General features: G+C 29.9%; 2 protein-coding genes across 10 annotated transcripts in view; one reads left to right on the top strand and one right to left on the bottom strand.

Annotated features, from left to right (window-relative positions):
* Positions 1–1531: 1531 nt before the first annotated feature.
* Positions 1532–6788, bottom strand: LOC114176747 (uncharacterized). Its single transcript, XM_028061886.2, has 10 exons — positions 6438–6788; positions 6152–6217; positions 5601–5781; positions 4816–5012; positions 4634–4684; positions 3861–3952; positions 3592–3656; positions 2186–2283; positions 1922–2026; positions 1532–1837 (listed from the first exon to the last, which is right to left on the bottom strand). The coding sequence occupies exons 1-10, from the start codon at positions 6714–6716 to the stop codon at positions 1700–1702; spliced, it is 1272 nt and encodes a 423-aa protein (XP_027917687.1). The 5' UTR covers positions 6717–6788; the 3' UTR covers positions 1532–1699.
* A 10236-nt stretch (positions 6789–17024) lies between these two features.
* Positions 17025–26419, top strand: part of LOC114176211 (uncharacterized) — a 33714-nt gene continuing 24319 nt past the window's right edge. The window contains exons 1-9 of one of the 9 annotated variants that reach the window (XM_085671319.1): positions 17025–17141; positions 17601–17724; positions 19681–19749; positions 19848–19962; positions 23322–23507; positions 24120–24220; positions 25017–25049; positions 25168–25249; positions 25928–25972. In XM_085671319.1, the coding sequence (XP_085527445.1) occupies positions 19878–19962; positions 23322–23507; positions 24120–24220; positions 25017–25049; positions 25168–25249; positions 25928–25959 (519 nt within the window). In that variant the 5' untranslated portion in view covers positions 17025–17141; positions 17601–17724; positions 19681–19749; positions 19848–19877 and the 3' untranslated portion in view covers positions 25960–25972. The other 8 variants (XM_085671320.1, XM_085671318.1, XM_085671324.1 and 5 more) reach the window with 8 other exon arrangements.

Genomic DNA, 26419 nt, shown 5'->3' with positions numbered 1-26419 from the left:
CTTTCAAGAAGAAGTTCTAGTATCCTCCATAAACTTGCTCTTTACTAATTGACTACATAGGAGAATAACACAACAATTTAAATCAAGTTCTACAATGTTTAACCTTCACTTGAGAAAAAGGAAAATCTCTCCAGATATTTCATTCTGGTTTAAGCATTCAGACAAGTCTCTAGAGGTCAAACTTTTATACCTACGAAGTGAAACAAAACACGTATCAAAGCTATTGAATTGAATCAACATTCAAGTTTTGGAACTCTTTGCCAACTGATAAGGTAGAAAACATTAAAACAAAACTAAAAGAACATGATGTAAAGATTTCTTGTACAGTTTTTAGTACAAGAATCCAGTAACCGATCTTTGTTAAAAGTACGGTCGGATTTTTTGTAATCCTTGGGATATGTTAATTGAGAAAAACTTTTGAATATTTAATTTAGATCCTTTTGCTTTCATGTTTTTATAAGTTATATTATTGTTACAAAGTACGTACTGTATTTTGTCACAATATCTTATCCATTTATTTAAAAAAAAAATAGATACTTCTGAAATATATTTTTTAACCGAATCTTTTTTCCTTCTCCAATCGGACCAACCCCTACCTTGACTACTTATATTTATAATGATTAATGTATCTATTTCAACTGTAATTTTGTTCCGTACCATTATGAAAGAAAAATTATGGTAAAATAAACACTTCTTCAGAGTATGTTATTGTTACAAAATATCTAATGAATTTGTCGATTACGAAATTTTTGTTTAAAAACTAAGTCTAATGACCACTCACATCAACGACAATTTGTTATTCTCGATATATATTTATTATGTATGTATTTTCTTATCATGTTATGAATAAAAGAATAGTAAAACAGACAAATTGATCATTATAGAAAAATCAAATATTGGCCAAAGTAATATTTAATTATTAAAGAAATAAGAAACACTTTTATCTTATGCTAATATAAAACAAAAATAGATAATAGTTAGAAATAATATTTTTTTTATCATGACCTCGTAAATTGAACAAAAACAAACCCAATTGATCAATTTAGTTCACATTAGCTAAAACTACATTAAAACCCAAATCAAATAAACTGAATTAATCAATCAGTTCAAATCTTTATTTTAAACTCAAATAAATCCTAGCCATTTCTACTTTACACATGGAAAAATAAATATTACTACTTAAATGTTAACGTAAGTGTTCAAGATAAATATATCTAAATCATGTAAATGTTTAAAAAGTTGCATAACTTTATTAAATTATCATATATTTTAAAAGAATAATCCTAAATATGCATGTATATAATTATATAACATTCAACACTACTCTCTCCATCTCTCATTGAACACTAGCTAATAGTAATGAACACTTGTTCAACTATTTATTTGATCTTTTAATCTTCAGCCAAAATTGTTTTGTTTTAAACGATAATATATAAATAATTATGATAATAAAAACCTAAATTTAACTCTTAAACGAGATTATTAGAACCTATGTTTTTTCAGCAAATCATGTTACTCTTACTTTTTATACTTGTCAAAATTTGTTGGTCGTGATAATACATTAAAATCAAATTTGACCCGAGTGGGCAATGCTATGATATAATTATTCATACTACAAAATAAGTGAGTCTGTCAATCCATCCAGATTCTAAAATCAAGGATGCTGCTGCTTCAGAACCTGAGAAATAATTTTGTAATGCTATACTATACAACCTCTAAAGCCTTTTCTAAGGGCGGTTTCATCTAAATTCCTTCCAATGAAAACGAGCTTGTTTATCCTCTTCTCGTTAGGTTCCCATGTTTTTCCTGGACAGCCATCCAACATGGAATGCACCCCCTGAAAGTATTAGGGAAAATGGTGTAAGGAATTTTAATGTTTCAATTGAGTTTTGAATTGAGTATTGATAGCATGTGAGAGAACCTGAAACACATATCTCTGATCAGAACCATCCACTGACAAGACACCTTTCATTCTGTAGAGGTCCTCTCCTTTTTCTTCAATCACTCTCTCAAGCCAATCGTCAACCTAGACCATCATATAAAAGGAAAATGAGGATAAGATCAGCCATTAACAAAAGCACTGAAGATGTAAAGGTTGAAGCATAGAACGCCAAATGCACATGAATCGATTCAGTGATTTTAGACTATTTTGTGAAGGGTTAAAAAGAAAAGGAGCAACAATTACCTCATCAAGATCAAGAGCTCCCTCTGCAACTATACTGACACTGGAGACAGCAGAGTCATGCACATGGTCATGATGGTGATGGTGATGCCCTTCGTGTTCTGTGGATATATTGGAAAGATCAAGTCATGCAGCACCACAACAAATGTTTAAAAATACTCTGGAAACCTATTTTATCAATCAAGTTGTGCAGCCTTTGTTGTTGTTGTCATATTGTATGAATTTCATCTAGGATTGGACAGGGGGACAAGGGAGTCCAGTGTCAACATAAGCATAACCTTGGTTTGAGTAGTAATCAATAAACTTAGGGATGCGGTGCATTTTTTACTCAGTTTTAATATCAGTGTCTATATTATGCTAAACAGGTATCTTTACCTTCACCCTCCTCTTATTTAAACGGTAGCATACTAGAGTTCTAAGTCCGTTTCCTACCTATTTTGGCTATAATTCAAGGTCCAGTGCATATTAATTTGATTTGCCTGGTAATATGATGACTGACTATCAGTCTTGTTTTCAATATGGAGAAACTAAGACCTTTCCAAAAGAATACTTAAGCCTTCATTATTATCCCCCGTATATGTTTTGCTTTCTACAGGCTTCACATCTTCTGAAGGACTCGGTTTCCATTAACACTCAGTCATCAAATGAGATCTAGACGTTCTCATGAATATGAAAACTCTATGCTACTACTTTTCATCAATACTTTGTATTGTAAGTGGAGGAAACATCCTACTAGGGATACTATACAAGACCTAGAAGATGATTTTCGTTTGCTGGACATTTGCCCCAGTATATATTTCAGTCATTTTGGATCTTCAGAAAGTCCTTCTAGTCTAGAGGGAACAATGTCGATCGTGTTACCAGTTCTGTTATTTAGGGCTTTTAATTTCAAAAATAGGGTTTACAATTTGGTTTATTATGTTATCTAAGGATTTAATTTGGAATAACTTACTAAGGTACTTGGCTATGTTGGATTTATGGTCCCTTGGTGAAAATATTAGAGATGCTTTGATAATTATTCGATCATATTTCCTTTGTTCAGATGATTACATGATTGATATGGAGGGACACTCTGTCATAGAGAAGTTCTCTAGGTTTTATCGGGTGAATACCATGCCAAGGAGTTATTGTCCTAAATAAAATGCGCCAAATATAAATGCTATACTTTCTATTGGAAGACATCCACTTCACTATTCAGTAATTCTATATTAGTATTTCAGAAAGAGAAGGATCCAGCAACAATGCAATTGTAGTGTTTGCGCCTTGATAAATGGTATTCAATCAATTCTACATGGTCCAGCAACACCCTCTGTTTTCCATTTGAATATAATTGACCTTTTTTACATCTTGCGCTAACAACACAGTTGAAAACATACGAAAAAAGTGGGAAAAGAGTTTAGAAAATTTACCATGTCCATGATCATTCCGATGGCTTGAAGAAGATGGACATTTTCCAGGTACCTCAGATTCAATTCTGCAGTGACAACACATTCGATTGAAAAATAGATAATTTCGTATTATAAACATGCATCGTGATTTATCATACTCAGCCATATTAATTAGGAATGAAAAGGAGAGGATGGCAAGAAGGGGTACATATCAAGTACTATAATTGGACTTAAAATATAAATCAAGGTAGCAATAAGTTAGAAGAAATAACAAATTGAACACCTATTACCTCTCAAGATCATATCCTCCCACACCAAGAACAAAGTCTATGTCAACAGATCCAAATTTAGCTTGCGTAATTTGTGCAATCCCATTGATGTGCTAGCAACAATTCACAAAAATGAACTACTTCCATAAGCACTATTGCTTGGGGAGCCATGTATATCCATACACAATGCAATATAAGCTGATGAAAAAACATATAAACAAAAATCAAAGAACAACTTGATTCATTTATCGAAAAGAATTTGATCCATCAAAAAACATATAAAAGAAAATCAACAGACGTCAATCTGATCCTTTTCATAAAAAATAATTGAATTTCTCTCCTACTGTCTTTCTCAAACAAATACACATTCACAGTGAAAGGTATCACATATATGACAGGTTTCCGTAGAACAAGGATTACAATTTAGTACAAAATTACAGGTATAATCCATATTGGAAAATCAACACAAGAGAAAGAACTAGTGTCAAATATCTATCAACAAAAAAAAATGGTTTAGATACAGCCCGTATAACACATTCTATATTTAATCCAATCTAACTACCAATCCCCATCCATACACCACTAAATAGAAATATAGTCATAAAATATGGCGTCACTAAGGGCATGTTGAGCTCTGATGAAATTTGCACAAGTCATGTACATAAAGTCATTTCATGATCCTAGTTTATCGCAAATACACATCACCTTTTTTACTTGCTAAATAGAATTCTGTTACCATCCTAGTTCAATTAAGAAATAAAATGTGTAGAGGATCCACAAGTAACACAACGCACCTTAATTTTGTTAGTCAATATATTTAACTCGGATTCAGTAACCAAATCTATCTGCAAAGCAATTAAAAATAATCAGAATCTAGAAACATGGCAACAAATATCTTAGAAGTCAATACTGGAACAAAAGGAAGCAGAAAAGAACACAACAATACTACCATGGAATCTTAAAGGCAGAAGCTTACCTTGTTCAAAATAATACGATCAGCATATGCAACTTGTTCTACTGCCTCGTTAACCACAAATCTTGGTTTCACTTCATTTAAATGTTTCATGGCATGCTTGCAGTCAACCAAAGTCACAACTCCATCCAGTTTCACATGTTGTGAGACCAGTTCATCACTGCAAAATGTTTCAATAACAGGAGCAGGCTTTGCAAGACCTGGAAAAAAGTTTAAACTTTAAGCACTAAAATTTACTTTATATTGAACTGTTTCATACACCTAACGGATGAAGCTAACAACAGAACATACATTTTATCACCACACCCTTGAGCTTCCAAACAAATTTTGAGAAATATGAAGGAAAATCCATAAAAGAATTCCAAGTTCCAGATGAACACAAGTAAAATTGCTGCAAGAATGAGAAACAACTAATTCTTGTTTCTGCGTTGAAGAATTGATTCAGTTAGAATCAATTCTTCAACACTGAACCAAACACACCCTAAGATAAGAGAATAACTCATTGGGTCTACAAACTGTTCTTGAGATTATCCTTTTTACTAAAATACAAATATATTTTCACTTTCTCTTCACATAAGATCCAAAACCCTAAAACCCTAACCATAAACCCTAAGCCATAGGCCATAACCCCTAACCCCTAAACAATAAACAACGTGAACTTCATACTGCCACAAGGATAATGCTACTTGACAATTTGCACATTTTAGTTTCAACTTGCAAGTAAAGTCCAACCTCCAACACCTCAATTCTACTGAGTAAGTTCCTCATGAGTAGAGCAATTTACAAACCTGTTGTTTCAATAACAATATGATCAAACTTGTCTCGTTTTTTCCTAACCAGTTCCAACAGCATTTTGACAAGATCTCCTCGTACAGTGCAGCAGAGGCAACCATTGTTAACCATGATAATCTCTTCACTCGCAGAAGAATGACTAGCAACCAGTGACCCATCAATATCAACCTCACCAAACTGCATTTACGCCAACGAGTCAAATTCATAAATAACACTAAGCTCAAAACATTACAAGGGTAAATCCTTTAAAACACTCCAAGCACTCAGATTCTTCGCTTACTTCACAATTGCTCCAACTCCAAATAAATAAGACGCCAATAATCTTTTCAACAAACACAACTGCTAGTGACTAATTTAGCTCTAGCCACCTAGGCGATGCCATGACCTATATATGGTCCAAAACATCTATCACAGTTAGCAAAAAAGACTACTCCTAATTCAAAATAAGTGTAATTACAGAAATTAAGTATTTTCAATCAAAATTGACTAGACCATCATCCAATTACACAGAACTTGATACAAAGACACGTAATGTAGAATTCAATACCTCATTTTCAATTACGGCGATCCGTTTACCATGTTGAGATGTGAGAATATGATTAAGGAGAGTAGTCTGCATTGCCCAAAACTCAGTTATTAACTGTTCATTTCGTTAAAACTCAAAATGAAATAAAAACCAAAAACATCAAAACAAAACAAAACACATATCAGTTCATTATATGTGGTGATTAAATGAAGTCCTCTGAAGCTATTTTTGTTAATTTTATGGTTTTCTCTTTGCAAACCGTTATCTTTGTTCTACAGAGGAAAATAAAATGAGGGGAAAGGGACACCTTTCCAGAGCCAAGAAAACCAGTTATGACGGTAGCGGGAACGCGATTATCGAGGGTGACCGAAGGAGCTTCGTGGATATTACGGTTTGGGGCGGAGACCATGCCTCGGAAGGTTCCAGAGTAAGGGATACGAAATTGAGTAGTGCTAGAGTGTGGGGCAACGAGGGAATGGAGGGTTCTGATTAACGGAAATGCAGAGAGAGAATGTTGAAGAGGAGATTGATGGTGTTGGAAAAGGGTTCTTGCAGTGTTTCTGAGAATGGTGTACCTTGCCGCCATTTTTGCCGGGTTGTGCTTAAACCCTAACCAGGGTTTGGGTCTTTGAAATTCTGCTTCTAATGTAAAAGTGAATGCAAATGTGTCTATGCTATATATTGTTCTATTCCATATCATACATAAATTCTTTCACTAAATTCAAATAAAATTACTTTTTATCATAATTCTCTCTTCTATTTTCTTTTTCCACTCTTCCATTTTTCATCACTTAATTGAGACAAAGGCTTACAATAAATAATATAGTATGTTGTATGTGTATGAAGTCAAAGAAGCTTTTTACCATATTTAGTATGTTGTATGTGTATGAAGTCAAAGAAGCTTTTTACCATATTTGCTCTCTTTTAAGTAACCTTTGATGTTTTATCAACAATTAAACAAAAACTTTAATTACCAATCTTTTATCTCTGTTTTCATTTTACATCTTACAAGAAAATACCTCAAATTTAACTTTGAATAGATGGTGAAGAGTATTTTACATTTTGAGAAGCATTTCCCATACATAATTTCTACCTCTTCATTATAAGACGCCAAAACCTTTATTGTTCAAGAAAACTTCTTCAATTTTAGATTTCAAACATTCATATTTTTTAAACACATAAGTTTAAAATGTCTATCATTATATATATATATAGTGGCGGAACTTAGACAAAAATTATAAGAGTGTCAAATTATATTTGTTATATATAATTTGTTTGTAGTTAGAAAAAAAAAAACTCTTTATCTTTTCTCTTCATTTCCTCTACTTAAAACAAGCACACATAATACTAGAATTCAAAACAATATTACTATCATTCGCTATTATATCATGATACCAAACCATGAATATCATTTTAGATAAGTCATTCGTACCTCATCAATTTGATTTGGTGGTATTGTCAAATTTGAGGTCGTTTTTTCCAGATCGTTCTAATGAATTTTTAAATTCATTATATGTAACTCTAAGAACTTTAGAGATTTGTTTTTTTATTGTCTTGAATTCTTGGTTTTCATTAAATTTCTCAAGTTTAGTTAAAGTAAATGCATTTTTTTCATCTTTATCACAAACCTTCCTCTTTAAAAAAAAGAATCAATTTTTTTACTTTTTATTATAATCTTTCTAATGTAAATTTATCACCTCTCGCTTATGTAGAAAAAATAAAATTTATATTCACAAATCACAATTATCACAGTATAAAACATAACAAAACTCATACCACTTTAATTAAATAAGCAACATTGTATAAATTCAAAACTTACAAAAAATTACCATAGGCACGGAAGAACACAAAATTCCTAAATTTCATAATTAAGAGTTATAATAATTTGGGAAAATATATAATTAGGGTTCATACAAATTTCATAAAAAAAATCCTTAAAATCATAATTAGGGTTTATATTAATTTGAGATAAACTTAATTTGGAAGAAACATCCTAACAAGAATCATAAATTTAATATACATGAATCATAATAAGATACTAATCTTTATATGTGAGAGATCATGCAAGAATGTATACTTCAATCTCAATCTATGTGTTTCTCAACCTCTATTTCTCAACCTCTATTTCTCAATCCATCTCTTTGTATTTATTTCTTTTCACACACTTCCATGATAATTTACATGGTAGAAATATCTTATAGCCAAAAAAAAAAAAACTCTAATATCTTTTATAAATCAATGTCTCCATTAATTTTTTTTATTTCATCTTTTATTATAATTTTTTATAATATAAACTTAATATAAATAATATATAAATATAATTTTAAAAAATATATAAATATAATTTTAAAAAATATATAAATATATAAAAAAAATTCAAAAAAAAAATTGGGGATGAAAAAATTTAACACCACATAAGAACTATAAAATCGTTGTATTCATGTTTTAAATTATAAGTACCGTTAATTTTTATATAGGTTGAACTCATATGTCACATCTATCTAATGAGTCTTCTTTCCAAAAAATTACTAGTAATATAAAAGTTCAATTTCGAGTCACATACATTTTATTAATTATCGAAATTGAGGAAATGTGGTTGTGATGGAAGATATATGCTTGTGTTTTATATTCCTAAATAGGTTAAACACTTTGGTGACAAGTCCAACAACTAAATGTTTTATATAATTTTATATTGTTGTATTGATTTACTATGTAGATGGGTATGGGTAAAACAAAAAATAGTCTTAAAAAAATATTTTGAGTAGATGATTACTTTATACTCAAGCACCAAAATATGTGTATGATGGTTGGTTAAATAAAAATATGTGAAGGAGAGGAGTAAGGGAAAGCTTAGTAGGTTGATAAATATTGATATACATAAAATATACTTTGTATTTTTTTTTCTCTTGGAACAAAATTGAGCCTGAATTATGTTTAAAAAATATTTAAGATAGTCAAACACATGTTTGATATTTTCGAATGAGAATAATATCTGATACTATTAGGAAAAAGTACAATTATTTTCGAATTTGAATCTTCCAAAGACATAATAAAAATAAATCAGAGAAGAATGCGATATAAGATAATAATGGATGACGCCACAATCTAGTAAATTGATAAGTTAAGTAAAGATTCGCCACAAAGATGTTAATATTTCATAAGAACCTAAGGTCAAAGCCCAAAACAAAGATAATTCTCCCTTTAATGAAATAAAATTTAATATATAACTAAAAGTGTCTACATTAATTTTTGGTATCTCTATATATAGGCACTAAGTATAAGAAAATCTATAAACTCTAAAAGAAAACAAAAAGCCTAAAAATATAAACTAATTTCTAGAAGAAAGCCAAAAGTCAAAAAAAACATAGAAACATAAATTAATATTTCTAACAACTTTTCCAAATGTGCTCATGATCTTCATGTTGTTTTAAGTTTTCTCATCCATGAAACATAATAAGCTTCAAGAAGATATGTTTTGATCTTCGACCTTGTCATAAATTCTTTAAATTGCAAATGTTCTTTTACAAAGTTGTTCTTATACATGTTTAGGAGATATTCATCTACCATACCCTCCTTATTAAAGAGAATTTGTCCCCAAATTCATATAACTTAAAGTTTAAGAGATAGTCCTCTATCGTACCCTCCTTACTAAAGAGAATTTGTCCTCGAATTCGTCTCACTTAAAAATTCCTTATAATATTAACTGCTAAAACTTTACCATATATAAAACATATATACTTACCCTTATTGCCATGTGTGTAACTTGTTCTACCAATCCTATTGTGTCCTTTATTAATAGTTGTTCCATTAGTAATATTTTTCATTGAGAGATTAATTAATAGTTTTTGAACATCGTTAATTATAATTGAAACCTAAAATAGAATGATAAAGTCTCACCAACTGTCATAATTTGATAGGATGAATTGATAATTTAATAGGGATGAATTGGTATTTTTAGTTCATTTACCTTTATTTTTTTCTAGTTAACTTTAGATCTTTTTTTTACAAAATAAAAAATAGTTTAAAAAATTATTTATTTGATTGTTTTTGTAAGAGATTATACGATCCAATCAAAATAATTTAACATGAAAAATTAAAAATTATTATTATTTTAATCTTTTAATTAAAAACACCGGTTAATTTATTAAAAGTTAATAAAATAATTGCATTATTAAATATAGATTTAGAAGATAATTTTAAAAAATCATAAAAAAAGAAAATTTGTTGGGTAACAATTACCCGAAAAGTCAAAATTTGTAATCCATCCCCCTTTCACCTTTCTTAAGTGTGTATTTGTTGTAAGAGATGTATTATTTGCGAAGATGAATTTAAGAGATACCTTAGTGTTTGTTTTAAAGAATCTGAGTTGATTTTGGAAGATGAATTTGAAAAAGAGATGAGGAAGGATAGATTTTCATCTCTAATCTTAGAAAGACGAGAAAGAAAAGACATGTTATTACATGACTTTTGACGTTTTTGCCCACAACATTTACATATGACTGCAAAATAATTTTTTGTTAACAGTATTCCTTTATTTATAAAAAAAAATATATTTAAAATATATGTTATACACTAAATTATCAAAAAAGCTAAGTATATTTTTTTTCTTGTTATATGTAAGTATAACATATAATAACATATATACTTTTTTTTTATTAATTTGAAACTTTAGTTATATGTAAAGTATTGAAGAGTAATATATAATTTTTTTGGGTTAAATATGTTTCTGGTCCCTCAAGTTTCAGCAAAATTTGGAATTAGTCCCTTATCGAAACTTTTGACCAATTTTGTCCTTCATCTTTCAAAATGCGTGAATTTAGTCCTTTTAACCAAATTTTGTTAAGTTTATATGACGTTTCAAGCGCATTTCATTATAGTATTTTAATTATTTACACTGTTTGACACATTTTTGCTTCAATGTTAACTTAAATACTATCATGAAATGTGCTTGAAACGTCAGATGAACTTAACAAAATTTGGTTAAAAGGACTAAATTCACGCATTTTGAAAGATGAATGACTAAATTGGTATAAAATTTTGATGAGGGACTAATTCCAAAATTCACTTAAACTTGAGGGACCAAAAACATATTTAACCCATTTTTTTTTCTAATAATAAAAGATATAATAATTATTATGATAAAAAATCAAGTTGAAAAATTAAAAAAAAAATGTAATAATATGTCAAACACCAACTAACAAAATAATATTGAAATAAAGATAGAAAATAAATAAATACTTGTTGTAGAATTTAAACTAAAATTTTACAATTTATTAAATACACAAATTGAAAAAATTAAAATAAGTTGAATGTCTTAGAACAAGTATTGTTATTTCAATTATGAACTTTCAATTAGTGTACCTTTTATTAATGTTGTTTGATTTTTTTTCCGGATCTTATGTTATGCACTTATGAAAAAAAAATGTATAAAAATGTTGTTACTTAAATATAATATGCACAAATTAATAATTAAAATTATTTTAAAAATTAATAATAATTATTGTTATTAAACCTTGTGAATAATTAATAATAATAGTAATATTAATTATCATAATAATAACATTGCAAATATAATAATAATATTAAAACTAATAATATTAATAATAATAAAACTAATAATAATATTAATAATATTAAAAATAATAATTATTATTATATTTTATTTTATACTAATTTTAATTATAGGGATAAAACTATAATCTAACAATTTTATCTATTAAAATATTATTTCATATTTATTACATCTATCCAATCATTCACACACTTCACAAACTTTATCTTCAAATCTATTCATTTTCACTTCTTTATTATTTTAAACAAACAACCACACTTTCCTCTTTTTATCCCCTTAAATTCATCTTTAAAAGAAAACATAGGGGTGGCAATGCGGGCCGGCCCGCCCCGTTTAGGCCCGCCCCGCATAAGGCCCGCCCCGCCCCGCACATTTTATGCGGGCCGCATACTCTGGCCCGCCCCGCATACACGTTGGCCCGCGGGCCCGCGGGCCGGCCCGCTTTTTTTTATTTTTAATTTTTTAATTTATTTATTTTTTTTATGATAAAACTTTCAATGTTTATAAATTGGGAAACTTTAAGAAGTTCACAAAATTAAGTAAAGACTTTGGGGAATTATATGATAAATTGATAATTCAACATTTTCATCATATTCATACTATGACATACACAATGTATTCTTTAAATTTTAGCACATTAAAAATTACATAATACTTGTCTTTTCCAATTATACAAGAATTTGAAATATTAATGCAAGAGTCCATAAAAGAAGTAATTAATATACACAAGTACAAGTTTTTTTTTTTTTAAATTTTATGCGGGCTTGCGGGCCGCGGACCTATGCGGGCCGAGCCCGCGCGGGCCTGCGGGCTCAATATCCTGGCCCGCCCCGCGTTTTTTTTGCGGGCCTGCGGGCCGGGCCCGCGGGCCAAGCCCTAATTGCCATCCCTAAGAAAACACATCCTAGGACTTAAAATGTATAATTTATAAATTAATATTGTGAATTATATATTTTAGAATATAAATTTATATTATTTTACAATTCATAATATAATAATCTTTAATGAAAATCTGTACTCTGAAATATAAATATATATTTCAAATTATGTAATTCAAAATATATTATTTATTTTCTATTTTAGGATATATAATTTAAAATATAATTTATACAAATTTGCAATTATTATAATTCTAAAAATATAAAAACATTAATATTTAATATCCTAAATTATAGGATTTGAAACATTTTTTAAACATTTATGAATTACACGGACCAGACAATGTCTTGGATAGGGATGGCAACGGGGCGGGGCGGGTACGGGTATCATGATCCCATCCCCATCCCCATAATAAAAATTCATCCTCATCCCCATCCCCAAACCCAACGGGTATACAACTTTTGACCCATCCCCATCCCCACCGGGTAACGGGTATTTTCTTATACCCATACCCATACCCATTTTTTTATTGTTCCATATATCAATTAAATATTTTTTATAAAAAAAATTTAAAAATCACACCAACGGAATCATGATACTATCAAAATATTCAATATTAAAATAACATACTCTTTTTGATTTTCATGATGTCAAATATTAAGAAAAATATTATAATAGTATAAATCTCAAATTAAAGTATCAAATAACAACTAAATAAAATTCAAATAATTATATAAAAGCTAAAAAATTACACATTACTAAAATTTTATAATAACCAAAATATTTATTAATTTTACAAATGATCAGTGGTTTCATTTGCATTCGATCCACCTACACATAGAAAAAAAATGAAAAATTAGATATGATATAATAATTGAAATTGAAAATTTTAATTACTAGAATATAATGTACCTTCTTCATCAGATTCATTTTCACTCATGAGAACATCTTTTCCTTTTAATTTTTTAACACCTACAAACACCAAATGTAGAATATTAGATGAGAATTCACAAAAAATACTAACAAAAAATATTAATAAATTTGAGTAACTTACCTAGATGGTTTGAGTTCCATATCCAACTTCTTGTACACATCAAAGCCTCTATAGTAATATGATGAAGTCTACTACGGTGAGAAGTTAATATCTGACCACCAGTACTAAAAGCAGATTCAGAAGCTACAGTTGTTATTGGAATAGCTAAAACATCCCTTGCAATTGCTTGAAGGGTTGGAAACTTTAACCCATTTGTTTTCCACCATGATAGGATATCAAATTCTTGTGTAACCGGCAAATTATCTTCTTCCAAGTAATAATCCAACTCTGTTTTCATAACTGTAGTTCTAGATTTTTTCTTTTTTGCCATAAACTCTAAAAATTCATTCGCATCATTATCAACATCCTTTCCCAACTCCAATGATGTAGCTCTATAAGAAGAAGTTTCATTCTTTTTTGATTGATATTCCAAAACCAAATCATAGCACATTTGACGAATCCTACTAAGTTTCAGATCAAAATCATTACCATACAATTTATAAAAATAATATTCTAACATGTCCATCTTGTACCTTGGATCTAAAACTGAAGCAATTGCCAATATATCATGAATAACACTCCAGTAACTTTCAAATTTCTTTAACATTTGTATTGCCATATTTTGAATGGTTATCTCAGGAGATTTAACCCAATCATTTATTGCAATCTTGATCTCACAAATCTTTGGGAAAAAGATGTTGGCAGTTGGGTATTTGGAGCCAGAAATGATTTTTGTGATGTCATTAAATAATTTTAGCCTTCGACAAACATCCTTTGCAAATTTCCACTGCAAGACTCTTGGATTACATATATTTTTTTTGTTAATAAAAGTTAAATTACTCTTTTATTCTTACTTTTGGCAAGTAGTGTCAAATTGGTCTTTTAGTTTTTTTTTTTCTTTTTTGTTTTAATTTGGTTCTAATTTTCTTAAAGATGATTCAATTTGATCATTGCTATTAGTTTAACCAAATAAGGTTAAAGTTAATGTTACGTGTCAATTTACAGTTTTTTGGATATTTTAAATTTTTTTAAATAAATTTTGTTTTTTATTTTTTTTACACATGTTACTTCACACTTGTGTTACGTGTCAAAATGATTTAGATTTATTAAAATTGAGTCTCAATTTAAGAGAGACAATAGTGCTTCATTTTTACAAAAAAAAAAAATGAGACTAAATTAGAACTAAAGAAGTTGAATCATTTTGACACTTGACACTTTACTAGAGTCAAATCAGGAGAGGACTTCACACCGGGACTTTCGTAATAAAGAAAGAACCCATAACCTTAAACTGGGGAAAGACAATAATAACTCGGGAAATGGTGAAATACGTGAATCGACTCCCTCTTCGAGTCAAGACCATTTGTGAAGTGTCATGTATACAAAAATAAAAATAAAATACAAAAATATCTATCAAATAAAAAATATCACAAATTTACACGTAAAATTGACTTTAACATCGTTTGGTCAAAATTGATAACAATGATCAAGTTGAATTATTTTTTAAAAAATCAAATACCAAATTAAGACAAATAAAAAATTAAAAGACCAATTTGACACTACTTGACAGAAAGAGTGACCAAAAGAATAATTTAAAAAAAAAAACTCAAATTTTAAATTTATAAAGTTACACGTTAAAGTCCTAAAGATACTCGATCATACTTCCACCGACCTAAAAATAATCTAAAAGATTCATAATAGATTTTGCTTATCCATATAAATCAAACATATTATCCATATAATTATATTTGTTTTATTTTTCTTTTATCGTGTTTAGACTAACCATGATTTTTGTCTTCGATTCTTCCATTTATATCTGAAATCAAATTATGAATTCTGACATGATATTGAACATTTATGATTAAAACACTAACAAACCTATTGTTGACATCAATCATACTAATTGCCTTAAGGAGTAGATATGAAAGTAGGTAAAGAAAAACATCTTCTTAATCACATTTACACAAAAAAGTGAGATAAGAAATACATAAAAAGATGAGATAAAAATAGAGTATAACACGAAATATGAGATATGAGAAATAATAACATATCTTATAGGTGTTCATGTGTAAAAATATTTGATAATTTTGAAGATGATTTAAATGAGAGGGAGCGTGAGTCCATGGATTGAAAGAATTTGATGATTAAATTTGTGTTTTTTTAAGAATTTTGGAGGTGAAATTGAAAGAATTTGAGATAAAAGTAAGTAGATTTTAAAATTTTTAAGAATTTTGAAGGTGAAATCGAGAGAATTTAAGATAAAAATAAGTGAATTTAGGAAAAAAAGTTATTGAGATTATGATTCAATAAGAAATATGATTTGTTTTTAAAAAGATTCAGTGCATATTGTTTCCATGCCTCTGCCAAAATGTTAATTATAATTGTTATTCTTTGTACAATCCGTGCATTATTAATGCAACACAAAAAACAAGGTTAAAAATAATTTCATACACCAAAATCGGTTCCAGCAAGAACCTATTCTCATACATGTGAAATCGATTACTTTTTCTTTGTTTTGTTATATAATCGATTCAACCACAACATAATCGATTCTCACCGTAATAACCCGAACCATGCATTATCCAACCACATTGTTCGATTACCATGGAAGTTTACAACACCTCCTATAATAGTGCATTCATGTGAAAATACCGTGATTTAAACAAAAGTATTATTATCAAAACTCGTGTATCACACTTTCAAATAACTCATCTCAAATGAGATTGAAAAAATTTACCATGTGACTAAAGTATTATTTCTCTCACCTTCAAATATGCATATATGATACCAAATATCACCTACAAATTTGTTGCTCATAATCATTTTTAACCGCAAATGACCGGAAGTGAAACGTAGTGTTAGTGATTTAAATGATTCAATGATTCTTCCCGTGATTTAATAAAAATACACACCTAATACAGTTTTCTTTTTACTATTTTAAATATTATTGAGAAAAAATAAATTTCCTTGACTTCCAATCGTAGATATTTACAAATTTTAACGAATTTATATATTTTGGTGAAATAAAATACAATAACATGATGATACAAATGCAAAAATAGTTAAATTTTATATGAGTAGAAATATAATATCTCATTTCAAAATAATATAATAAAGCAATGTAATTTCTCAATTCCAGCCACATTTTGTATTCACAAAGTTAAAATAAATATGGAAAACTAAAAACTCATACATTATAAATACACATACTCAATAGTTAATATAATATAGTCATACATTAATAATAATTAATCAACCAGTTAAAGAAGTAATGTATACTTTTAATTTTTTATTAATCTTAACTGTTTAAATACGATTTTATTGTCCGTATTATATTTTATATGTAATAAAATATTGAGAAGTTAGAAGGCTTTATAATAATAATAATAATAATAATAATAATAATTCGAAATTGTTTCTTTACCTCTAAGTTACCTACAATACAGTCGAAGGAGTCAGACACGCAATCTGTAAATCTGTAACACTGCCCACAAATCGACGAATCGCATGAAAATGGCCACCACCATCAGGTCCGTTTTCTAATATTGGATTTCTTTTTTCTTTCTTTCTCTCTTATCGTTGAAAGATGATTATTGGCTCCACAGTCATGGATAGCTCTTTAATCCAAATATCAAGTAGAAAAGAGGAGCGTTTCTTTGAATCGATCTTCGAGTATGAGAATGTTTCGTTTGAATCGATCTTTGACATATGAGAACATGACAACTAATATGGACAAGATTGAGGAAATACTTTATGTAATTTAATGTGTTTGCGTGCATCTTATAAACCTAGGTTTTTATAACGTTTTGTTTTGTTGTTTAACGGCTTTCTTGACTATACAATCTATTGATGGACGGTTGAAAACCATTTATTTATATGGGTTATCTTGGATTATATTCATAATATTTCATACATTTATATTCATCTTTTGCACTTTCTTTCCTTTAGGAATTCAATTTGACAAGAATAGTCCGTTTTTCGTTTTTCAGTTTATCAAGATTAGATGGATAACAATAATTGGAGACCTAATCAAGGTACTGAAGCCAATATGGATACCATTGATTGGAGAGGTGGACTGCAGCAAGAGTCACGCCAAAGAATTGTCAACAGAATGTAAGATTTAGTCGTAATATTGTCGCACTGATTTTTACTTTTGTTCATAATTTCATAGATTTTTCCGTGCGGACTCTGGTCGATAAATGAATGTATATGAAAGAGCATCAATAACAGCGTCATATTGTGTAATTGTAATCCTCTGATGCAAAAAGATATGAAATATATGCTCGAATGTCTGGCGATTAGGTTAACAAAATAATTAAATGGGTTCATTTTTCCTTCAAACGAATATTTAATAAAATATTTCTTTTATTATTGATTTTAATGTCATGATTAAAGTGTAGGGATGAGGTTTAGCATGTCAGCGTTGCACATGCTCATTGATGTGTTAGTGGGACAATTTTGTTAAAATCATTTGTGCCTTGTAAGATCGTATCATTTTACATGTCAAAGGTCCTGCGCAAGCTGAACTTATTGAGGGTAGGATCACTCTGGTGATGTGATTTACCAGGTTGAAATTATTAACTTTTATGAATTGTTTTGAATTATTTCTATCATGTTAAAAATTTTATTTCTCTCTCTAGTTGTCTATACATTTATGATTATGAATTTTCAATTTAAGTTTTTCTAATGATGTGAGTTTTTTTTCTTTATCTATGTTCTTTTTATGCATATGTATTATTTATAATTATTATTAGGTTGAAATTTAAGATCTTATGATTCGAGTTTCTAGCTTTCCATTCCCTCTTGATTCTAGGTAGTAACTAGAGTTTAACAACTTTGGAGTAGTCATACTTTGGTGTTGACCATGATATCACCGAAAAATAGAAAGTTTTTCAATTTTTGGTGTTATTGCAGAATGTGTTAGAATGAACTTTTGCTATTGTGGGTGCATATTTAGATATCTTAAGGGAGGAGAGCTGAGTTTATTTTTTCTATTTGCTGTTATTATTTTTCACGCACTATCATTACTCTCATTTGGTGTGTTTGGTTGGAGGTTACTGCCATTATTTTCACAGAGGAGCATGTTTTTCTTTGCATACTAGATTTAGGATTGTGTATTTTGCTCTTAAATAGCTTATACATATTTTCTCTTCATAGAGAATGTGTCGCTGATGGATATTTAGTGGAAAACTATAGTACTATTAGTAGATTTTTTTTTCTCTTATAGTTTTTGATAGAGTTCATATATGCAAAGGAAACTTAAATGCATACGAAACAAGACAACAATTGGAGTTGAATCTTATCCTTGCATTAAAACTGGAAATCATTTCTTGAGAGGCTTGAATCAATGACTCTAATCACAAGATCAATATAGAACAAGAACAAGTGTAGGATCTAGAATTCTATACTAGAACAATGTAGAATTCAAGCTAGCCAAATAAAATCATTAACAAGAACATAACTATGGATAGAAATGGATTAGGATAGAGTTGAACTAAAAATTATAGAGCACAAGGACATGAACACAAATTAATGGAGAAAAGGTGGACGAGGAGAATACTTAAATGGTAGAAGAAACTGGTATGCTACTTGAATTTGAAGTTGCATCTTCATCTTCATGATAAGCAACAAGGAAGAGTAATCACTTGGACTACTAAAAATCAAGATAAAACTCATGGTTGAGAACTACTCTCACAGCTGCTTCAAACTCTCAATTTTTCATATATTTCAGAAGTTATTTTCGAAAGAAAGGCATTGCTATACTTAACCACTCATGCTAGCCTTGGCTGAGAATATTACAGGAAAAAGAGAGGGAGATTCGAAAATTTAAATTTAAATTTGTTGCTTGCACTCCATTTCTGATATCCATTCTACTGTATTTGTTTTGTTTTGAATATGTGTATGATTTCAGTAAGGTATTTCTTACATTTTAACGAGCTTATAACATTATGGGATTGTCTATTGACCATAAGTTTTCTATAATTTGTATTATTTAGTTATTGAATCGCTTTTCTTCATCTTCTATAGAATGGACCGTTAAAAAGACATCTTTCTGTTTCTGGTTAATAGGGATTGCATGAACTTCAGAAGATTGCTCAAAGGTTTGAAGAGAAGATTTTTAGTGCTGCAACAAGCCAAGTACATATTTGATTATAGATTTATCAATTTGTGATTATGTTTACAATTACATTCAATATGAAAGATTGATGGTTTAATGGGATATTTCCTTATTTCAGTCTGATTATCTACGGAAAATATCATTGAAGATGCTTACAATGGAGACTAAATCCCAGGGCGGCATGGCCAACGCTCCAAATCAAGGTGGTCCAAGTAATAAACCTCCCGATCCAGGTTAGCTTTTTATGACTTTGGCATAGTGGCTATATTCACATTCTAACGTGATTTGACTTGGAGTTGTCTCAAGTTCAACATAAGTTGTTGGGACTGTCTTGTGTCCTATTGGTGCGAAGTATTGTTAACATTTGATTTTTGTCTGCTAGTGTTACATATGATCCTGGTAGTTGTTTTTGAAAAAATGTTCCTTTTAAACTTTTCCATTGATATCAACCTTTTAAATTTATCTGTTAAGAACATTGCAATGTCTCTATCTAAATCCGTTGTGGACTTGTAATTTTGGTTTCCTTTGCCATTCCTGCTTTTTGCCATGCCGACTTTCGTATCTAAAGTGAAATTTATTTTTAAATGTTTGGTTTGAATTTGAACACCAAATACATGTATGTTTTTTTTTTTTTATTGGATTAGATTGTATGTGGATTTGAACTAAGTGATTGATTGCCAAAAGGTAAAGGATACAAGTGTTGTATCCTACATCATGAATCTTTTGTTAATCTTGAGTTTAAGCTTCGACCAAAAAGGGCACATTGAAATTACAAATCTAGGTGTTGGTTGGGTAACCGTTTGACCAAAATTGTTAGGGCAAGGAAGGTGGGCCTAGACACTCACAGTAAGCACAAGGTTTATAGAGTGCATGAAAGGAGAAAAAAGGGTGTGAAGAGTAGTGTTGTGGTGGCAAAAGATGTAACCGAATCAATTAAGGAATGAGAGGAGGGATAGGGAGAATATAAGGAAGTAAAATAAGAGGTAGTGGGGAGAGAAAAAAATCTGGTTAGGAGTGGGAATGTTGTTTCCTTGAAGGAGCTTGCTCTGTGTCAGTAGGATTGTTAACCCTACTGTATTTCTGATACATTTTTGAATAATAATATTGGCTTTATTTCATCCATTTTTGTTGGATCCCTAACAAAAATCAATCTAATTGTGAATGGACAATACAAATTACACAAAAAGGAAAAATGTGATGAAATGCTTAATTTTTGAAAGTTCAAAAAGCTTGAACCACATTGTTAACTTTTTATTCCCTCTGAAGGCCAGCTTGTATCCTTTATTACAGGTAGTTTTGCTTGTTCATACAATTGCTTTCTTTTATTTGGACCTTTCTTGCTTGCTTAATAGCTTTTTGGTAACTTCAACTTCTTGTTAGGTTGCAAAATTCCAATTGTGTGTTGTTAACATTCATTTGGATCTTGATGTTATATCTTAAGCTTTTTGTGGGTTTGTTTGTCTTAGCCAATCAATGTTTATTTAATAGGGCTTGTAATTCCATCTCAAGTTCACAATCCTGGGCAACAACATTCTATTCCTATGCCCAATCAATCCCAGGCATGCCAACAACTTATGCAAAATAATATTGTCGCACTGATTTTTAATTTTGTTCATAATTCCATACCATAGATTGTTCCATAGATCTCCCATTCAACCGGCCAAGACACTGAAAACACAACAAATCAATGAATCATAGTAAAATTGAAACTGAAATGATTGAACAAAATTGAATTATAGTCATCTAATTAAAACTAAATTTTCTCTGAATTGTTTTTGAATAACTATATGAATTGTTTGAACTATTACCAATGGACATAAGATTATGAAATTGAAGTAGTTTTACTTCAAGAAATAAAGAGTTTTTCTTTTATGTACCTTGTTACCAACCAAAAAAGGTCAGATCTCATTGGCTTTGTTTTAGATAAATATTCTCCTCCATATATTTTTTTCTAGCTCCTATTTTTCTTACATTTCTGTAGATTTAATTCTAGGATGTCTAACTAATTATGTTCTCTATAAAATAAATCAATTCATGCATTTGTATTCAATGTAAAAGATAGAACTTTGGCACAATGCACACTTTAAACATAAAACAAAATAGATAAATTCTGATGTGATTTTATATGAAAAAAGAACTAATCTTAAGTAGTTATTTATGGCACAAAAGTTCACGATAAGTAAAGCAACACATGTTCTTATTTAGTAGTATCTAAGCTAAACACCAAGAGAGACCTTACAGCTATAGTTGTCGCTAGATCAGATAAAACAGTTTGTGGTCTGATCTAATAAAACTAAAACAATAGTTATCGCTAGATCGCTATAGTTATTGTTTTAGTTTTATTAGACCACAAAGTGTTTTATCTGATCTAGCGATAACTATAGCTGTAAGGTCTCCCTTGGTGTTTAGCTTAGATACTACTAAATAAGAACCTGTGTTGCTTTACTTATCGTGAACTTTTGTGCCATAAATAACTACTTAAGATTAGTTCTTTTTTCATATAAAAGCACATCATAATTTATCTATTCCGTTTTATGTTTAAAGTGTGCATTGTGCCAAAGTTCTATAACATAAGTAGTTAGACATCCTAGAATTAAATCTACAAAAATGTAAGAAAAATAGGTGCCAGAAAAAAAAATATGGAGGAGAATATTTATCTAAAACAAAGCCAATGAGATCTAACCTTTTTTGGTTGGTAACAAGGTACATAAAAGAAAAACTCTTTATTTCTTGAAGTAAAACTACTTCAATTTCATAATCTTATGTCCATTGGTAATAGTTCAAACAATTCATATAGTTATTCAAAAACATCAGAGAAAATTTAGTTTTAACTAGATGACTATAATTCAATTTTGTTCAATCATTTCAGTTTCAATTTTACTATGATTCATTGGTTTGTTGTGTACCAATCTTACCTGAGAAACATCTACTACTAAAAGAGCACCCTACACCAACCTAATACTTTAGGTACCAATCTTTTCCTAACCTTACATTTCTACTCAACACGTTCCTAACCTAACAACTATTATGCCCGCAAAGAATCTCAATTAAAAGTAACCAGTATCATGTTAGTCAATGTGTAAAACAAAATCCTTGAGTGTAAGCTCATTGACACTAGCATTTCATATAATCAAGCTTCAACTCAAATTGCTTCCGTCAATTTTTGAAAATTAGTTGCCACACTCCAACATATTTTTCTTCAAAAATTAAACCAAAAACTCAAATGACCTAAAATCAAATAAAATCAAAGCAAAAGTGAAAACATAAACCAAATGAAATCAAAACAAAAACGAAAAAAAGATCCCATTGATTTTGTTACTTTGTTCTCCTTTCCCACCCTTTTCATTTTGATATCATCTCTGTTTTTATCTTTTTCAGGCTCTTGTATCTGGATGTTCTGCAGGAGGTTTAGATACTATTATACATTGTGATGAATTTCGGGAATTGTTTGCTAGAACCACGAGTAAAATAGTAGATTCTGCTGAACTATAAGGAGAAAAATGTTGTAAACAAACTCTGCAGTGAGGCATTGTGCTTTCTCTTTTACGATATCCTCCCTTTATTGACACAAACTGCAATCTTTTATTTGCAGTTCATTGGAGGATGTGCAAGAGATGTGGCAACATGAGGCGATTGGCTTGCTCCACCTGCAAAGGAACCAAGTCTATTAGAGAAGAGGGATTACTTGGTACGAAGCCTGTTAAGGATTTATTTGAAACACTTGATCACACTGAATCACAGGTCAAGCAGATAACATGTGTAAAATGTGAAGACAAAGGTTATTTTTCATATCCTGATTGTTCTAATCTATAATCACTGTGGTTTATCTTCTCTGCCTCCAATTATAACAATGTGAATTATGCTTATAACTCCTCATACGTGCATTTGTTTGGTGTGTAGAAGACAATAACAAATAGTGAAATGATAATGTGGGAGCAATAATTCTTTATTAATAAAACTTGAATAACAGGGTTAGAAATTTTCGACAGTATTTTTAATAGTATGAATTTTGAGCTCTTCTCCATTTGTCAATTTAGAGCTCTGATTTTGTGGAAAAATCTGTGGACCTAGCAGCCAGAGAATTAATAGCATTCAAATTCATTGATTTTAGTTTTATTATATTAATTATATCTATAACACTTTTTCTTTTTATATAATTTCTTTGTCATGTGAAACTGGTCCATAATAGAACAAAATCTGTTAATAGTTAATTGAATGTTTTTCATATTGATGTTTGAATCTAAATGATGAGAAACATTCATAAACTATTGGACTTCTTTGAGTTATTTAGACCACTCTAACTGCATTCCTATTCAATGACAATTATTTGTTGCGGCTGAATTATTTCTTCCTATACTTTTCTGAGAATATTTTTTACTTGTGTGTGCAGCCATTGGCAAGTGCATTGGACTTGCTAAACATAGAGATGGTCATTGGGAGTTGGCAATTGCCCCAGGTGTCTCACCATCATTAAGAAATCAGCATGCAGCGGTTTGATTCAATCTATATTATTTTATTCTCATTTTTCTTCAGTGGCTGCATCACAGAGTTGTGCGCAATATATTTTCATTAACAGTGAAAAGTATTCTGCATACAAGTTTACTTCAAATATATAGGCACATTTTTTGTTTTGTTCAATTTTCTCCAGGTGGTTGTTGCTGCAGAGACTAGTGGTGCATTAGGTGAATTTGGTCGATTCACAATTATATAATGTCATTTTCTAGATTTTATTTAATTTTATTTATGTATTTAAATCACTCCAGATTACTAGATTGTTTGTTTTAATGGAAATAAACAAGGAAATTGTTGTCAATGTGAGTTTACTGTGACAAATGGAACATAAAAGGAGGGGAAAGAATATAAAACTATTTTTAATACTGAAAGATTTCTTGCAATGATTGATTGATTAATTTTAAATGGGGCTGCACTAGAATCAAATCAATTGCACAATTAGTGTGATTTGGATCTAGGAAAATTTTCTTGGCTAGTACACGAGCACTAATTGTAGTTCGCCAAGAGTTTGTAATTGTATTTTCGTGGACACAAGTTTATAAATACAGGAGTTAGATTATTTATAGAACAATATTTAATCTCATTTTCAGCACAAGTAAATGTGCCTCCTCAGCACTGCTAAAATGGTACTTATAACCATTGTTTTTATTGATTATCTTATTGCTTGTTATGGTTGACACGGTGTTTTGAACTATGTGGTTTGGTTTCTTTGTTACAATCTTGTTGCAGAATTTTGATGAGGTCTAGGCTACTTACGGTCTTTTTCTTGTTGCAGAATTTTGATGATGTCTTGATTCCTGAAGACCATGTAAGTAGGAGCTATAATGACACTTACTATGTAGACCCTCAGACTGTTTTAAGATGCCACACAAGTGCTCATGAGGCAGAATTATTGAGAAGTGGTCACACTCATTTCCTTGTTACAGGAGATGTTTATCGTAGGGATTCAATTATTTGCAGCAACAGACTTAAAGAAACGCCTTGAGGGTCTAGCAAGTCATTTATTTGGTATTTTGAAATGGCTGGTAGACATACTTCATTATTAGTTGCTGCATTTTAATATTAATGAGGCTTTGTAAGATGAATTAGTTGAAGCGAAGAAACTAATCAATTTAAATCTTGTAGATACTTCATCTTTACTGCACATGTCAATGCATGCATTTTGTATTGTTCAAAAACACTCTTCAAAATATTATTTAGTGTAGATATTTGCTTTATGACTTTTAACTTAGGGGTGATGGAAGTTCTGGAAATATCCACTTCGAGGGTAAGGTTGTATACGTTTGACCTCTCTAGACCTGACACTGATAGGAGTTCTGAGCTTCCCTTTATGTTTTAACCTGTTCCAAAATTTATTAAAAATTGTAGGATAATATAAAATAAATACATGTGCATAATTTATAGTCTTCCTTAGTGCAGTATTTGGATACAAAGGACAGGGGAAGAGGGATTCTAATGGAAAGCATGAGTGTGTTAATGAAGAAATTTACCAGTATATACTTAGAAGAGTCAAATCAAGCTATTAGTTTAAGAGTAATTTGTTCTAATTAGTCAAAGCAAGAAACCATCTGTTGTGACCACACAAATTCATGATGTAGTCATCTTGAGATTCATAGTGTTATTTGTTTAGTTCTTTTTGTAATATCGTCTCTAATGTATTGCTTGCTTTTTTATTTTTTTATACAGTTTTCCAAGGGTCAATTGCGAGTCAAATTTAAGCCATTTTCAAAGGTAACGGCTACATGTCTAAATGGCTGCCTATACTTGGCTCATTTGTAATAACTTTTTTCCGAGTATGTTCACGTCTAGGAATATCTCTTATTCTTATTCCTTAATGTGTCCTGCAATTGAAACTAGAAAGTTAGATGAGAAATATTCATGTGATTGAAAGTTAAGATGGTCTACAGTTAGCTGTAGACTACATTTTTCATGGCTCTACTGCTTTACTATGTTAAAAGCCTTGTAATGAATTAAATTTGGATAGTTAGTTATTTTATACTAATAACAAATTTATTGTCGAGAAATGATATCCATCTTCTATGTATTCTGCTAAGAAGGCATTTAACTAAGTAATCTTTCAAGATCTTGTCATTTATGTTCTCAGCATGTCTGACTGTCTTTATTTTTATCTTTAGTGTTGAAGAATTTATATTTTTATTTCAATGGACACCTTGCTAA

The sequence above is a fragment of the Vigna unguiculata genome, chromosome 3 (genome assembly GCF_037176805.1).
Source record: "Vigna unguiculata cultivar grain cowpea cultivar isolate G323 ecotype 2 chromosome 3, ASM3717680v1, whole genome shotgun sequence".
NCBI lineage: Eukaryota > Viridiplantae > Streptophyta > Magnoliopsida > Fabales > Fabaceae > Vigna > Vigna unguiculata.
This window is presented reverse-complemented; position numbering and strand designations above follow the sequence as displayed.

Excerpts from the sequence above, each read along its gene's own strand:
- LOC114176747 (XM_028061886.2), bottom strand. The coding sequence starts at position 6,716 with ATGGCGGCAAGGTACACCATTCTCAGAAACACTGCAAGAACCCTTTTC. Across the intron at positions 5,013-5,600 it reads TATTGTTATTGAAACAACAG|GTCTTGCAAAGCCTGCTCCT; the intron begins GTTTGTAAATTG and ends ACTTTTTTCCAG. Across the intron at positions 3,953-4,633 it reads TATTGACTAACAAAATTAAG|CACATCAATGGGATTGCACA; the intron begins GTGCGTTGTGTT and ends AATTGTTGCTAG.